The 17,335-nt window shown below is 41.4% G+C and overlaps 1 protein-coding gene across 3 annotated transcripts in view; it reads left to right on the top strand.

The window, feature by feature from the left end:
• shroom2a (shroom family member 2a) overlaps positions 1 to 17,302 on the top strand; it is a 50,485-nt gene extending 33,183 nt beyond the window's left edge. For all 3 annotated transcript variants that reach the window (XM_058073663.2, XM_058073664.2, XM_058073667.2), the window contains 9 exons: positions 4,034 to 4,159; positions 5,686 to 7,816; positions 7,987 to 8,075; positions 10,379 to 10,455; positions 10,552 to 10,804; positions 11,737 to 12,246; positions 14,121 to 14,283; positions 14,411 to 14,683; positions 16,014 to 17,302. In XM_058073663.2, coding sequence (XP_057929646.2) covers positions 4,034 to 4,159; positions 5,686 to 7,816; positions 7,987 to 8,075; positions 10,379 to 10,455; positions 10,552 to 10,804; positions 11,737 to 12,246; positions 14,121 to 14,283; positions 14,411 to 14,683; positions 16,014 to 16,286 — 3,895 coding nt within the window. In that variant the 3' untranslated portion in view covers positions 16,287 to 17,302. The remainder of the gene's footprint in view (positions 1 to 4,033; positions 4,160 to 5,685; positions 7,817 to 7,986; positions 8,076 to 10,378; positions 10,456 to 10,551; positions 10,805 to 11,736; positions 12,247 to 14,120; positions 14,284 to 14,410; positions 14,684 to 16,013) is intronic.
• The last annotated feature ends 33 nt before the right edge of the window (positions 17,303 to 17,335 follow it).

Genomic DNA, 17,335 nt, shown 5'->3' with positions numbered 1-17,335 from the left:
CTTTCCCTATATTTCAACTTTCTTCTTCACTCTCGTAAAGTGTTATGAATTTATTCCCATATAGCATAGCCTTTTTCCCATTTTCCAAAAATTACAGCTTTATTTTGTTGTTTCTCATATTCCGACTTAAAAAAAATAAACATTTTCATTTAATATTTAGACCAGTCCAGGGTGTACCCCGCCTCTCGCCCAAAGACAGCTGGGATAGGCTCCAGCACCCCCTTGTGAGGAAAAAGCGGTAGAAATGATTTAATATTTAAACTTTATGCTAATAAATTACATTATTTTTTCCTCATAATAACATGATTGTTCTCATAGTATTAAGTTTTATTTTGTTAGAATGACTTTTGTTAATATCTTGACTTTAGCTTTTCATGTTTTTGTACGTTTTTTTGTCTTTTTTCATATTTCACCTTTATGCTACTACAATGACATTGTTTTTCATCCTAATGTTATGTTATTCTTATGAAACCTTCCCATTTATATTTTGCAGATTTTTCGTCTTTTGCATTTTTCTTTTTTTAGTTTTCTAATGAAATTATATTAGTAGAATGTGCCATGGGCCAATTAAAAACATTTCCATCAGACTACCCCAGAGAGCAGTTGTGGCTACACAAGTAGATTCACTTCATTGTGAAGTGCTTTGGGTACCTTGAAAAATGCTATCAAATCCATTATTATTATTTGTATTATTGTAGTTTGAAAAAAAGCTGTGGTCCACACTTTGGACACCCCTGACATAAAGCCTTCCTTGCTCGGCATGTGGATTATTATTAGTTTCATTTGTCATGTACAGTAGAGCGCGCATGAATTTGTCAATCATGTCTTGTACTGACCTCTGTTGTGGTTGTTAACCTTTTTCCCTGACACGCACGGCAGAAACAATCTGGTTAAAGGGTACGGTCTTTCTCCACGGCACCGTGTTCAGTGGCTGACCGAAATCAGAAGCCCCTTTCACAGAGAGATACCACAAAGCCAAAGCGGGGCCGTTTTACCATGGATTGGGATATTGTGCTTTCACACGTCAACATGGTATGCCGGTGACGTACTGGCTGGTGAGGCATGGACTCATCACAGAGATAAAGACGAAAATTATTCACTTTGGTTAAAAACATGTTTTCAAATACTTCTTAGTCACTTTTTTTTTACTAACTGAAAAGCATCTGTTTCTAGCCAGGCCCACAGAGTGAAAAAAGAAAGGATGCGACTCTTACATTTTGGAGTAGATATACCTGAGAAGTTATATATATTTCAAGAAAACCTGCAACTACGGTTGGGTGATATTATTAATATAGCGATATAGATTCTTCCAAGGATAAGAAAATGCCACAGCACATATATAGTGTAAGATGTATAAAAGGCTGTCACCATGAGGACAAGGAACGTTTTATGTTGAAGTATTTACCGCTCAATTGTGCATAAGATCAGTATAAACACTGAACAATCCCTGAATCTTCTCTTACAGAAAGAAGCTAGCAGGGGTTAGCTTAGTTTAGCACACTTGCGTGGTTGTGTGTGTCGCTTCATGAGTATATTTTCACCACGTTGTGTTTTACGCGGCTATCAGCTTATCCTCACGAGGGTCGCGGGGGTGCTGGAGCCTATCCCAGCTGTCTTGGGGCGAGAGGCGGGGTACACCCTGGACTGGTGGCCAGCCAATCACAGGGCACATATTGACAAACAACCATTCACACTCACATTCATACCTATGGACAATTTGGAGTCGGCAATTAACCTAGCATGTTTTTGGAATGTGGGAGGAAACCGGAGTACCCGGAGAAAACCCACGCATGCACTGGGAGAACATGCAAACTCCACACAGAGATGGGCGAGGGTGGAATTGAAGCTGTGAGGCCTGCATGCTAACCACTCTTCCACCATGCAGCCCTATTTACAGTCAAAAACATCATTAGTTCATAATTATTTCTTCAGTTCATTGATCCATTTTAAAATAAATAAAATACAAATACAAATACAAAATAGCCCTGTGATTGGCTGGCGACCAGTCCGGGATGTACCCTGCCTCTCGCCCAAAGACAGCTGGGATAGGCTCCAGCTCCCCCCGCGACCCTCGTGAGGAAAAGCGGTAGAAAATGAATGAATGAACAAAAACAAAATATTAATAATAATAATAAAAACTTCTTAAATTATATTAGAAAGGCAGGAAGTGAACAAATGTAACAGTTACTGATTGTAAAAGTACCAGATGGAGGGGTAGGATTTAATAAGCTTTGCTTCTTCCTACTCCTTTTGGACATGTGGAACTGATTATGGGATGCACTCAATTGTAATCTGATGCATGTTCAAATGAAATAAAACCATTATCATTTTATAAATGTAGATAGAATCTTTAAGAGTCCACAATTCAATACAAAGGGGCAAACATGAGAATAATAGGGCCCCTTTTAAGAGCTGATGTACAGCAATTTCCATGGTTTTCTTGATAATACAAAATCACTTAAGTTCTTCTAACAATCGCATCATGTTGCCAAAAAATTTAACTTATAACCAAATAAAGGTAACTTTAGTTGTACCAGGCATTTTTTTCCATGAATGTGTATCTAACTTTTTAGCATGTCTACAAATGATCAAAGTGGCCAAGTCGCATCCTTTTTTTTGTCATTATGTGTCTAGACAACCCTGGGACTCGGATAGAAGGCGGGGCTTGTGCATTAAGTCAAGAGCAGACAATCAACAAATATTCAATATTTATTAATTCACCAGGTTATGCAAGGGGCAGGGCATGCCCCGGATTGGTTGCCAGCCAATATGAACAAATTTGCAAATTTGATCAATATTTGTTCTTTCATTTTGCATCAAGTGTCTGCCTCCCCTGACCGCACCTCACTGCAGTATCCCGCAGTCAGATAAGTAAACAGGAGCAGCTACAAACTACTGTCACACAGCAACAACTGCTTGCAACGGGAAAGGGAGCAGGAAGGAAGAGGATGGAGGAATAGCCTTTCATACTGGCGGTGTTCCACCACCACCTCACAATGTGGAGAAGTCCCAAGTCAACTTTGCTGACCCCTTTGTGTGTCGGTGCCATTCACACAGAACACACAACCCAGCCCTAAAAATGCAGATACAATGCCAACCTTTACAGTACACTATATTGATTGTCAATGTCATTGTGAAATTATACGGAATACTATTGTTTAGCAGACACATAATTCCCCAACTACTTTGCTGTAGTTTATTATTTTGCTGCATGGTACCGTCTTAGCACGACCCAGCTCCACAAGCTTACAATTCAAAAAGCAGGTGCTACAATAGGGTTTCTAATGTTCAGCCCGGGGGACATTTGCAGCTGCAGCTATTTTTTTTTATTGACCAAAAAAAAGTACAAATATGCAGTGATTTTATAATAATAAAATAATATTATGAGGAAAAATTAAATTTCAGTGGCATTTAATAGTTGAAATATTAAAGAAAAAGTTGTAGCATTATGAAAAACAAAATGACGGAAGTTGTCATTTTTGGGAAATTAGCTTGGGGGAAAAAGTCATAATATCAGGGAAATTAAGTCAAAATAAAAATATAAAATAAGACAATATAAACATATAAAGAAAATATAATAAATAATAAATAACAATAATAATAAATGTTAAATAATAAAATAAAAAATATGTAATGAAATAAAAATATAAATAATATTTTTCTCAAAAAAATAAGTTGAAATACTTGGAAAATATATTTTTTATGTAAAAGCATCCCTGGAAAAACCAGCACACATTTTATGAGGTTGAGGTAAAAATATTAGGAGAAAAAAAATGATTGAGTTGAAATACTAATTAAAAAATGTTGGGTTATTTACATCATAATATTGTAAACAACAAAGAAAATGATGAATGAGTGTACCATGCAGTGAAAGCGCTATTAGATGCCACAGAGTATACCATTTGCCCCCTACATGTGAAAAGCTTCCCCAGTGGCGTTGCTGTGATTGTTAGCATCTGCTTTTGTTGCCGTCCCACGACTGTCTTGGTCTCTAACCCGCTCTGCATTCTGCTTTTATCCCCTCCCCGTCCAGACGCAATGAACCCATAAGCAGGCCTCACTCCTGGCATTCCACCAAGTTCAACGAGAGCCAGTTGGAATCGGCCAAGACGCAGTCGTCTCCACCCGTGGCGGTGTGGCACGCCACGTACGATGCGAGGTAACGCCAAACTGTTTGCTTCACGTACACAGTGTAATTATTCTCAAAAGATGTTTGCTCACACATATAAAACACAGAACAATGCGTATCATTGCTTAGGGGACTCTAACCGTCACAGCTTCTCTCCACGAGAGACTGGTGTGTAAAAATGGATTTCCATTGGCACTTTAAAAGCAAATGTAAAGCCAAGAGTGCTACCCTACGCCACCAAGAAAAGCAGCAAGTCTCTGCAGAATATTCCAGTAGGCTACTGTAGCTCATAAAAGTGACATTTCAGCAAGCATTTCAGCATCGCTTCTTGTCGGGGCTGTCCAAAGTGTGGCCCACGGGGACATTTTTGGGATGCGGCTGTTTTTTTTTTTTTATTGGCACACGGCACTTTCTAAAACATAGAAAAATCAGCCTCCGTTTTACAAGAATACAGTCAAAAATTTAGAGGACAAAAAAATCATCTAAATCATCTAAAAGTCATATTTTTCCAAGAGTAATGTAATGAGTACCATGATGAAGAAAAATAACACAATTTTAGTAAAGTTTAAATATTAAAGAGACATTTTCTTAAAATATGATGCCCAAACAACAAAGGAATTTAGGATATGGAAAAAGTTATAAATGTTATGAGAGTCGAGGCAAAATATTATTGGAATAGAGTGAATTAATAGTTACAAGAAGAAAGTTGAAATGGTTGATTGAAGCAGTAATTTTTATGTGAATACAGTAAAAATATTGGTAAAAATATTATTAATATTTGGATTAAATATATTTTATGAGAATAAACATATAATATGAGGAAAAACAAAGTGACTTTAGTAGCATAGAGAAATATTACAGGAAATATATGTTGCTTTTTTTAAAGTTGAAATGACAAAAAAGTCTAAATATTAACAAAAAAATTGTATTCTGACAAGGAAAAAATAATACTTTTTTGAGAATAAACCTGTAATATTATGACAAAAATTAAGTCACTTCAGTAGCAAAACTATTAAAGAAAAACATTTTTTTTAAGTTGTAATGTTATGGGAAAAACAACTAAGTTGTGGAAAAAGTTATGTTACGAGAATAAAGTCTAAATATTCTGGGAATAAAATCATATTTACAAAAAGAAACTTTCTAATAGTTGGAAAATGGAAAAAAAATGGAAAAAATAAAAAGTCAAAAATAGTAAGAGAAAAGTTGTATTCTAACAAGAGCTAATTTTTAGGAGAATAATGTTAAAAGGAATAAAGTCAAAATACTATGGGAATAAATTAATAATATTCTGGCAAGACATTTATAAAGATTACGTGAAGAAAAATGTTGAAATACTTGGAAATGTTTAAAAAAAAATGGCAAACAAGTGGGAAAAGAGCAAAGCGTAAAGTTTTTCACCCACTGTACAGTTTATGACAAAGCTCAGATGCAGTTTTTTCTTGAAATATATACAAAAGTATATCTACATGTGTTGCTTTACAAAATATCATGATGAATTTATGTCTGAATGTGCTTTATTTTATTCTGTCTGGTTGTCCTTCACTTTTAAACCCCAGCTCGTCGTCCAACGATCTCTCCTCGGGTTGGGAGCAAACAAACCTCTGCAGGGTTTCGGACCAGTTCAGCTCCCTCGGCAGCATGGACAGCCTAGAACACGTCCCCCATCCATACCCGGCCAGTCATCTGTCTGCCAAGTCCAACAATAGTATGGAGCATCTCGGAGGAGGCAAGCGAGACTCTGCCTACAGCTCCTTCTCCACCAGCTCCGGCACGCCAGACTTTACGCTTTCAAAAAGCAACGCCACCTCCACTGAGAACGTGCTGTATAAGGTCAGCCAGTGGGATGCAGGGGGGAGGCACAGCAACAGCAGGAACAGCCAAAGTGTGATGGAGGGAGTCAAACAGGAGGACAGGCCCGTCTACTCAGTAGGATGCGACGGACCCCAAACTGACGACCAGGCCGGCTGTCGCCATTCCGCATCTGGTAGAATGAGTTACGGACCGGTGTGGCATGTTCCGGAGAAAAAAAAGACCGCCTCCCCTTCACCTCCTCCACCGGCGCCCCCCGCCCGCAGTGACAGCTTTGCGGCCACCAAAGAACGAGGTCTTAGTGCTGCTCACCTAGAAGCACCCAGTTCTTGTGTCCAGGGGAAATCCTGCTCTGAAGATCGTGTTGGTCAGAACCTTTCCCCGAAAAATGACAGGGGTGGTTTTTACTGTCCCAGCCAGTTCAGCTCAAACAAGCAGCACTCGCTCTCCAGCAGCGATGTCAGGCAAGGTCAATCCAGCCATCACAGACACCACAGCGACAAAAGCACTTTTCCTTCACAAGCGTGGGCTACCACCACTCCAAAGAACATCAGTGGCTACTTCTCTAGCATGCAGGAGCTCTCCACAAACGGTTCTACAAGCCAGAATCCTGACCCCAACTTTGACGCCGGTGGACACAGCCGCTACTACTGTGTCGCTGCATCTGGGAAACCAGAAGACAGGAAAGGTTCTACCAGCCTGGACTCAACCCAGACAGGAAATGAGCAGGAAACGGTCACCAAAGCCAAGTATCAACTTTCCCCGCAGCAGCAGTACTCCTCCAAAGGCAGAGAGAGTAACGGCTACAGCAAGCACCATGTTACCTCTGTTGTGGAGACCACGCCCCCAAAAGTCGGCGCTGAGGACAGCAGGAGCCATCGAGGACCAAACAACGGACATTCCGAACAACGGCGTTCTCTTCCTTTGCAGCACAGAGAATTTTCCCAAGATGTGAGACACCACGGCAAGATCAACCCTCAGACCACCCCCATGCTCCACTCCTTGTCCGTGGACACCAAAGGAGACTCAGAGGAGACGCTGGAGTCCAAGCAGCTCATGCGCAGCGACCGATTTGCCACCACCTTAAAGAGCGAAATCCAAATGAGAAGAGCCAAGCTGCAGAAGAGCAAGAGTGCGGCGACTCTTCCTGGTGATACTGAAGACAATCAGGATGTGTGGAAGTCCAACAAGATCTCGGGCCCCGCTCTGGCAGTTAGCCCCTTCACAGACACCTACAAGGATAATCTGAAGGAAGCACAGGCTCGAGTGCTTAAGGCCACTTCCTTCAGGAGGAAAGATCTGGAACCCGTGTTGGTGGAGCACCCTTCAGCTGAAGCCATTCCCAATTATCCATCCTCAGCCGTGGCAAGAAAGGATCTCACTCCTCTTTCCATAGTTTCAGAGACCACAGCCAGCAAATCTGGCGCTCCGGGTGGTCCGGTCATGCGCATTGGTGGCCGAAAGCGCTTTCAAGCAGAAAAGAAGGTTAGATCTTTCTCTGAACCTGACAAAATCCATGAGGTTGGGGTAAAAGAAGAAGAAAGCACAAGCTCTTCACAGGACCAACAGAAACTTGTGAAAGAAGATGGGAAATCCAGTCACCAATCTTCAGTGGAGAACCCCAGTGATTCCACCGACCCGGCACACATGCCGAAAGAGATTGGGGACAGAGATGACCCTCTGGGAGGTCCGTACTCCACCACTTTCGCCGAGTATGAGGCCAGATGGAACGTCCAGAAGAAACCCCCAGAGACCAGAGCCTCTGGACGATTCCGGTCAGCTGACAACATCTTGGATCCCAAATCGGAGGAGAGAGCGAAGTCGGCGTGTTTTCATGAGCGGTCCAGGTCTTCACCGTCGGCTGACATCTATGGGCAGGTGAGTTCCTCGTCAGTCTGGCAGAACAAACATAAAAGGTAGCGTGTGGGAGGAATAATCCATGTTGGTTCTTCTGGACACACCCTGGTTTTAAGCCATGCAGGAAACACTCTTGTCTCCGTGAAGAAAGGATGTTACTTTTTTAAGATGGTTTTATTTTCTTTTTCCAGATGACTCGTGTCGCTGCAACAATAACGCCAGAGAAGGAACAAATTCTGATGGAGAACAAACCTGCTGAGTCACTCAACGCTGCCTCCAGGTAAGATGTTGTCATTGTGGTTCATTGCCACCATAATACCACACATGCTAGGATGTTTGTTTACATGACATAAGTGTTGAAACTGGGACTAGTTCAAACAAGTGGAAGATCCGTGGGAGAAGCCTGCATTGTTTGTGCTCTGTCTTTATCAGCGTGTCCTTTATTTGTCAAAGGCATCATGGCGGCGTTGACGGTTTTTTACGTAGCGCAGGGGTCTCAAACTCAATTTACCTGGAGGCCACTGGGGCTAGGGTCTGGGCAAGGCTGGGCCGCAGCAGGTTTTCCCAAAAAAAATAAAAAATGATTTATTAAAAACAGAAAAATATACAAACTTTTTCAGTGCTTTGGTTCCGGTTTTCTACAAGAAAATCTATGATAAAACATTCCACTGTTCTCAAATATCTTAATTTTTATTTTTCTGCACAAAATAAGATGAAAAATAAATAAACAAATCAAGAATAAAGAAAATCAATCAATCAGTAATAAATAAATATAATAATAATAACAAAACTTAAGAAACCACATATAGTTGGTGGGTAGACAAATTATTTTTTTCAGATTAAAATGAACAAAGCCTTATTAGAGCCCTGTAGACATGAAAAAACACGACTATAGTCACAGTTATACTCTTTTTATTTACAACATATTGCGCAACTGCAGGGTCTTGAGACACATGCTAACTCGCAAACTAGAGAGCTAGCGACCTAAACGGTAGCCTTCAAGTTATTTCCTTTAAACTTAAATAGCCAAAAACTTACCACTTCCACACGGATAGGGAGGATAACTATTAACAGTTATTTAACCTTTAACATGAACATTAATCAAATGTAATAATTTTTTCTGGGTACATGATACCATACAGCATCCATATCAAATTAGTGTCCTGCGGGCCACATTTGGCCCGCGGGCCGTGTGTTTGAGACACCTGACGTAGCGGGTAGCAGAGGTGTAGCATATGACGGCAGGTTTGAAGCTACGAGGCCATCCTTGATTACTGACAGGCGCTTGTAGTTTTGCAGCTCATGAATAGACTTTTTCATGTTTTCATGACATGTGTCCAAAGTGCGGGCCGGGAGCCATTTGTGGCCTAAGGCTGATTTATTATTTTTTTTAAATGATACATTGGAAAATAGAATTTAACAAGAACATATTGGAAATATGTGTTGATGTGTGTTGATGAACACAGTATACATTCATTCATTTTCTACTGCGTATCATCACGAGGGTCACGGGGGTGCTGGAGCCGATCCCGGAGGCGGGGTACACCCTGGACTGGCGGCCAGCCAATCACAGGGCACATATAGACAGACAACCATTCACACTCACATTACAGTATACAGTAGTACCAAAATATTTTTATTTTATTTTTGAAATAATCTTCAAAATGTTATTCTTGTAATATTATGGTTTAATTCCCATAATATTTTGGTGTCCTTCCTATAATTCCTATATAAATTATATTACATAAATTAATAATTATTATTCCTATATAATTTTATTTCTCCACAACCTAATTTTCCCAAAAATGACAAAAAAAAAAATTCTCAAGTTTGTAATTTTTGTAATATTACCTAATTCAACCTAATTCTATCCTTCCTCATTTTCCTCATAACATTCAAATTTTTTTATTCTTGGAAAATAATATTTTTTTATTTAGAATATCCTTCAGGCCAACAAAAGCAACCATCCACAAGCCACAAATGGCCAGTGGACCGCACTTTGAACACCAGTGTCGTTGATGTATGGCGATGCTGCGGAATGGGAAGGTGTGTCTTGACGTTGGACCTGTTGCCAAGTAAATCTGCTGAGCTGGAGTTGAATAACGGCGCTATGGCTGCAGACCCACGCTTCTTTCTGCAGGTTAACTTTGGGTGGCAGGAAATGAAAGATGGCTTCTTGGCTCGCCGCCACTGTATCCACCAAAACTGTATCTTGTGATGGTACGGTCAATCACTTAACTGAGTTAGGGCGGAGGCGCTCACATGCGAGCCCGCGGAATGTGTATGCACGGAAAGCAGGCCCGACGGATGCGTGACGGCACATAAAAGACAACTGACGACGTGTTAAGAGTTGCAAACTGCAGGGGAAAAAAGGCTGATCTGCTCCGTGCGCCGCAGGATTGTTTGTTCCTCCTTGCAGGCTTGCGGGAGCTCAAGTATTCCTGGTCGGGTTGCCAGCTGAGAGTCGAGGGAGGAGACTTGCCGGAATGTTTTTTTTAATCCCAGTTGGCTGCTGGCTGCAGATGATCGTTTGCGTGGCCACCGCTCCGTGTCATTTAAAGCTTCTTTTGCTATGATCCTCAGCTTCCCAGAGGGACGCTCGTCCGACTGCAAAGAGAAGTCCTCCGAATGCGAGCGTCGCCCTCCTCCACCCAAGACGGGACATAGAGCTGCCGCTTCCTCGTCTCCTGCCACTCCCGTCAACCACAAGCCCGCAGAGTTCAACCGCTCTCCGGGTGCGGACCCCACCAAGTCGGCGTGTGGACCCAGGAGGAAGCCACCGCCGCCCAGATGCCCCGAGATCAACCCCCACGAATCCCAAAGCTGCACCCCGACCAGCGACTCCTGTAAGGCAGAGGGCAAAGAGCCGGTGGACCATCGGCCTCCAGCGTCCGTCTCTAGCAGGACGCCAGCCACCATGGAGGCACCGCGCTCGCCTTCGCCGCACTTTTCCCCGCAGAGACTCAGCGACAGGCCTCCCACGTATCTGCTCGACCAAGACTCAAACGGGTAACGTTTCTTCTTGGAAGAATGCAACATGAAAGCCGCAAGACACGGTGCTTTAGCACTGTGGCTACACGTGCACCGATGAACACATTTTATTATTTGCTTATTAGCAATATTTCATTGTACATTTCTTCTTCTTCTTCTTCTTCTTATTATTATTATTATTATTATATTGTTATTATTATTATATCAGGGAAGTCCAAAAACATTGAAAACCAGAGGCTTTGTGACAAAGCCTTTTATTAATATCAACTATACTCTTTTTTTTTCTCCCCTTATTTTTATTTAGTTTTTTATTATTTTATTTATTTTCCATATATTTAAACTTTCTTCTTAAATAATCATAAATTTCACATACTATTATGACTTTATTCCCAAAATATTATTTCAATTTTTTTTCTTTTTTGTTTAAAAAAAAAAGGTATATATTCAACACTATATTTCAACACTATGCTACTCAAATGACATTTTTCCTCACAATATTATTCTGGTAAAATTGCAACTTTTTTCATTTTATTTAATGTGCTCCTGGATTTTGTCAAAAATTCTCAAATTCTAAAATTTTTTTCATAGGCCCCAGTTTTCATGTTTTGGGCTGTGCTGGAAAAACTTTGCCTCAGTTTTCATACGCCCCCATTCTCCTATGATCCAATTTTTTGAGAATTATTGCTGAAATTTTGCATAGTTTTTGGTATGCTGTGTTTTTTGTAGCAAATTTCAATCTTTGTATGTGAAAATGAGCAGCGGTTGACGTATTTTTCCACTTGTGACGTTCTTATGATGTTTGAGCATCACCTGTGGCGTTCATAAAGGTTTTAGGGTGACGACAGTTTGCAACAAGATGAACCTGATATGATCTGTGGCGATCTTGTCACTTGACTGAATGTCTTTTTAGAAGACTCTGTCGATGAATCTGTTCTCATTATTCCTTCCAGGGTGGAAAATGTGAGGGCCAAGCCAAGCAGCGTGGTGAAGAAAGTGCCCGTCAGGGTGCTTCGCTCGGAGGGAATGCCGGATAAAGAGAGCGGCGGTCCTGACATGAGCAAGCTGGCTAACGTGGGAGGCGGTGGACAGGACTCTGTCTTCCTGGCTTTCAACCGACAGAGACGAGCAGACATGTCTTCACCTCAGAAGCCCCAAAGAGACCCCGACGTGACCCCTGTGGGCCAGCAGAACGCTTCCAAGCAACCACAGCCCAAAGCACAGTCGGGCATCGACGATGACGTGAATACCGCGCCGAGAATATCCGAGGAGCGTAAGCGGGAAGAACTCGCCCGGGACATCATGGATAAAGACAAGTCGCTGGCTGACATTCTGGACCAGAGCAAGATGAAGACCACCATGGACTTGATGGAGGGCATCTTCCCTCAGGGGGAGCTGGAGGGAAGCCACCAGCGCAGGAAAGCATCCTCCAGAGCCGCGCCCGCACGGCCTATTGATGAAAGGTCAGCCTCCACTTTTGGCAAAATTTGGCAATTTTTTTGGTGCCACTCGTAGGAAGAGTTCATTTAAGAAGATTCAAAGTTGCCAGGTGCTTTTAGCGGGTCATTCAAATCCATTTGATTTCTACAAATACAGTGCTATGAAAAAGTTTGGGCACCCCATCAATATTTAGTAGATCCTCCTTTTGCAGGAATAAATGCTTTCCAATGAGGGTCTGGGTTCTGGTTGAAGGTGTTTTGGACCTTCTTCTTTCCAAAACATCTCCAGTTGAGTCAGGTTTGACTCAGTAATATCAAATGTCTCACATTGGATGTAAGTTTTTGAAACAAAATACCCAGAATTTGAAACAAAAAATATTTTATGCTGTTTTTATTTGTTGTTGCCAGACGTACAGTAGTTCCAAGCATGGAAAAAAAATCACACCACAGATTTTCAATAATATTTAAGTCTGTGTATCCAGCCCTGACGCAACTTCAACTTTGTCACTGATTCTTCAACACTGTTGGCAACAATCTGCTGATACTGATACTTTATATAGTTTTTACATTTTTAAGATTACATACATATTTTCAGTAATTTATTTGATTTATTGTAATTGATTCATGTTTTATTATTTATAATTTCTAACATTCTATTTTAGTTTTTATAAGTATTTATGTATGTATATAAAGTATGTATACTACCTAAAGTGCAGTTTTTTCTTGGACAGCTGCGTGTTGTAAAAATTGAATTTAACAAGAAAACTCAAAATAAAACAAAAATTTTTAAAACATCTTGAGCAATTTTCCAAGAATAGTCAAAATAGGGGAATTGAAAATTAAAAATTGAATTTAAGAAAACTCAAAACAAAAAACAGCTAAAATTTGGAGAATAAAACAAAAATTTTTAAACATCTTAAGCAATTTTCCAAGAATAGTCAAAATAGGGGAATTGAAAATTTAAAATTGAATTTAGCAAGAAAACTCAAAACAAAAAACAGCTAAAATATAAATAAAACAAAAATTTTTAAAACATCTTAAGCAATTTTCCCAAGAATAGTCAAAATTTTAAGACCTTTCTTTATGATTAGCGATGTCCCATATTGGCTTTTATTGCCCAACTCTCAATTTCCGATAGCGACATCAGCCGATACTGAGCTTGACGTATATGACATATATGTGACATATCTCCTGTGGTGGAATAACCACATGCTATGTGTGTTGTTAAAATATAAATTTTCATGATCAGGGGAGGCGGTGCGGCGGTCGAGTGGTTAGCACACAGACCTCACAGCTAGGAGACCAGGGTTCAAGTCCACCCTCGGGCATCTCTGTGTGGAGTTTGCATGCGTGGGTTTTCTCCGGGTACTCCGGTTTCCTCCCACATTCCAAAAACATGCTAGGTTAATTGGCGACTCCAAATTGTCCATAGGTATGAATGTGAGTGTGAATGGTTGTTTGTCTATATGTGCCCTGTGATTGGCTGGCCACCAGTCCAGGGTGTACCCCGCCTCTTGCCCGAAGACAGCTGGGATAGGCTCCAGCACCCCCCCTGTGAGGAATAAGCGGTAGAAAATGAATAAATGAATGAATGATCAGGGGGAAAAAAATCAGATACCGATATCGACCGATTTTTATGCTGATATTGGGCTGATACTTATCAGACATCCCTAATCATGATGAATGATATTATGAGAAACAAAACAATGATTAGAATATTAGCTTGTGGAAAAAGTGGTACAGTAGTTTAATGAGAATAAAGTCCAAATATGCTAATGATGTTAGCATATTTGCTGAACCATGGAACTCCCACGTACATAGCTGACATAGCGTTATTTTCAGATGTGTAGTGAAGCCCTCTCTTGCTACGCTCACCATCTTTATGACAATGCTTGCAGGGAAAAGGAGGACAGTACGGTGGGTGCGGTTGCCATGGTGACCAGCTCGGCGTACTATAGTACGTCAGCCCCCAAAGCAGAGCTCCTCATCAAGATGAAAGACATGCAGGAGCAGGACGAGGACGAGGAGGACGAGTTAGACATGGACCTGGCCAACAAGAAGGTATGAATGATGACGCTGTCACTTCAAACACAAACATCAATGACGAAGCCCCTCAATGGCGGCAGAGGCAGCGTGGAGTCCGTTATCAATTTGATGTCGTCTCTGCGTGCTTTTTGTGTCCGAGCAGCAGGAGCTGATCGACAGCCTGAGCAAGAAGCTGCAGGTGCTGCGTGAGGCCCGAGAGAGCCTCCAGGAGGACGTGTTGGACAACAACGCTCTGGGGGACGAGGTGGAGGCCCGAGTCCAGCAGGTGTGCAAACCCAACGAGCTGGACAAGTTCCGCATGTTCGTGGGGGACCTGGACAAGGTGGTCAGCCTGCTGCTGTCTCTGTCAGGCCGCCTGGCCAGAGTGGAGAACGCCCTCAACAGTCTGGATGAGGACGCCACGCCCGACGAGAGAGTACGTACACGACTTCGCTGTTTTTAACCTGAGAGGCTTTTGTTCCTTTTTTAAAACTTTTATTTATTTAAACCTTGATTGTTTATTATTTTTCATTACATTTTTCACATTGTATGAATTGATTTTATGTTTTTTGTATAGATTTGGTTTCTTATTTAGTGATTTTAGTTATTGATATATTTATTTGTATGTATGGTATTTTTTTAATCATATCATTTCATAGTAATTTTTAAAATTACTTTTATTTTACTTATTTAATAACAAATTCTGTTTTTACTTTATATTTTTATTTTATTGTATTGAGTATATAGATTTTTAATAACTTGATTTGTTTTCTTAATTATATTTCATTTAATTTTTAAACCTATTTATAATGTTTTCATTTTTTATTTCACCTTAATTATTTTATATTTTTATTATTTTATTATTTATTCATTCATTCATTCCTCACGAGTGTCGCCGGGGTGCTGGAGCCTATCCCAGCTGTCTTCGGGCGAGCGGCGGGGTACACCCTGGACTGGTGGCCAGCCAATCACAGGGCACATATAGACAAACAACCATTCACACTCACATTCATACCTATGGACAATTTGGAGTGGCCAATTAACCTAGCATGTTTTTGGAATGTGGGAGGAAACCGGAGTACCCGGAGAAAACCCACGCATGCACGGGGAGAACATGCAAACTCCACACAGAGATGGTGGAATTGAACCCTGGTCTCTGAGCTGTGAGGTCTGCGTGTAACCACTAGACCGCAGTGCCGCTATATTTTTATTAATATTTTATAAATTAAAAAAAATGTAACTTATTTCAGGCAGCATGGCGGTTGAGTGGTTAGCGCGCAGACCTCACAGCTCAGAGACTAGGGTTCAATTCCACCATTTCTGTGTGGAGTTTGCGGTTTCCTCCCACATTCCAAAAACATGCTAGGTTAATTGGTGACTCCAAATTGTCCATAGGTATGAATGTGAGTGTGAATGGTTGTTTGTCTATATGTGCCCTGTGATTGGCTGGCCACCAGTCCAGGGTGTACCCCGCCTCTCGCCCGAAGACAGCTGGGATAGGCTCCAGCACCCCCGCGACCCTCGTGAGGAAAAAGCAGTAGAAAATGAATGAATGAATGAACTTATTTCATGAAACTTCAGTGATTTTAATTTTAGATGTATTATGGAGTTATTTAAATATATTTTAATTTTAACCTTTATAACAACCTTATTTTTATCAAATTAATTTTATTCGAACTTCAGTGATTTTTTTAATTTTATTATAAAGCAGGTATTTTTGCTCCCTTGCGCCACTCAAAGCGTCTTATGTTTGCGTCATCCTGTAGCGCACGTTGACGGAGAAGAGGAAGCTGCTGATCCGGCAGCACGAAGACGCCAAGGAGCTGAAGGAGAACTTGGACCGACGGGAGGGCGTGGTCTTCGACATCCTGGCCAGCTACCTTCCGGAGGACGGCATGGCGGACTACGAGCACTTTGTCAAAATGAAGTCGGCGCTCATCATCGAGCAGCGCAAGCTGGAGGACAAGATCAAGCTGGGCGAGGAGCAGCTCAAGTGTCTGCTGGACAGTCTGCCCATGGAGCAGAGGTTGTCCTTCTGAGGGACAGCTGCACTTTCACCCTGTGTCCGGCAGAGGGCGCCACAGACCAGACCATTCTGTGTGGAATGTCCTTAAAGCCTTTTTTCTTTTCTTGTCAAGTTTTTTTAGTAATTTATTTGTAGCCTTTTGGCTCGGCACAGGAGGGTGACAGTATTTTTTTTTTTAACTTGAAGCACTCGGAGTGTCACTTCCTGGTGTGCGGGGTGTTGACCATGTTTTAGCAGCTGGCCCAATATTTCACTTTTTTATTTTCACTTAGTTTTATTTGGTATTAAAATGACAACATCTGTGCTAGTTTTTGGATGTTGACGGATACATGTTGCACTGCGAGCGTAATGGCTGCCATGTTCTTGCTGGATAAAATAGCATGGCTGTAGACTCGGCTAATCTTCAGCCGATGATGTCATTGCAGTGCAACTCGGCGACCTCCTCGTTTTCAGCTAAAACCCGCATCGTCATTTTGATATCATATTCAGCACAATCGCAGCCTTGACTCCTGCTAAGCAACGTCTGGACTGTATTTGTTTAGCGACACTTCCTGCCCCTCCCTTAAGGTAACGTATGGTTGAGTCATGGTAAATGAAGCAGGACCGTATAATGTAGCGTTACCCCTGCTGATAGCGACCGAGGCTTCCCTCCATCATTGACGCACGTCAGCTCTCGTGGCCTTGAAGCACGATGCGTGAGATCACATGGGGGTTGGTTTTTGGAGAGCACTTGTTCACACCACTTCACATTCACTGAAATCCACCAGGAGAAAGTGCCTGCCGTGTCCCAAGCTTTTTTTTTATGTTTATTATGCTGCGTCTTTTATAGCGAGGGTGAGGCTCAAGAGGCCATCCAAGGTTTATGAAACTATTTTTTTAGGAGGATCAAATGGTTTAGAGAAATCTTCCATCTTTTTCTTCTGCCTGTGCTTGAAGACGTGAGATACATTTTAGCTCCACTTGCATTTCCACAGCCTCACACTTTGAAAAAAGCCATGACATTAAATCCAAATAAACCTCCAAACCTTTGCTTTCTATTTTACAATTATTTAGGTGGCTAAT

Source organism: Doryrhamphus excisus, linkage group LG4 (assembly GCF_037039965.1).
Source record: "Doryrhamphus excisus strain RoL-2023G ecotype Guam linkage group LG4, RoL_Dexc_Guam_v1.1, whole genome shotgun sequence".
Taxonomy (NCBI): domain Eukaryota; kingdom Metazoa; phylum Chordata; class Actinopteri; order Syngnathiformes; family Syngnathidae; genus Doryrhamphus; species Doryrhamphus excisus.
This window is presented reverse-complemented; position numbering and strand designations above follow the sequence as displayed.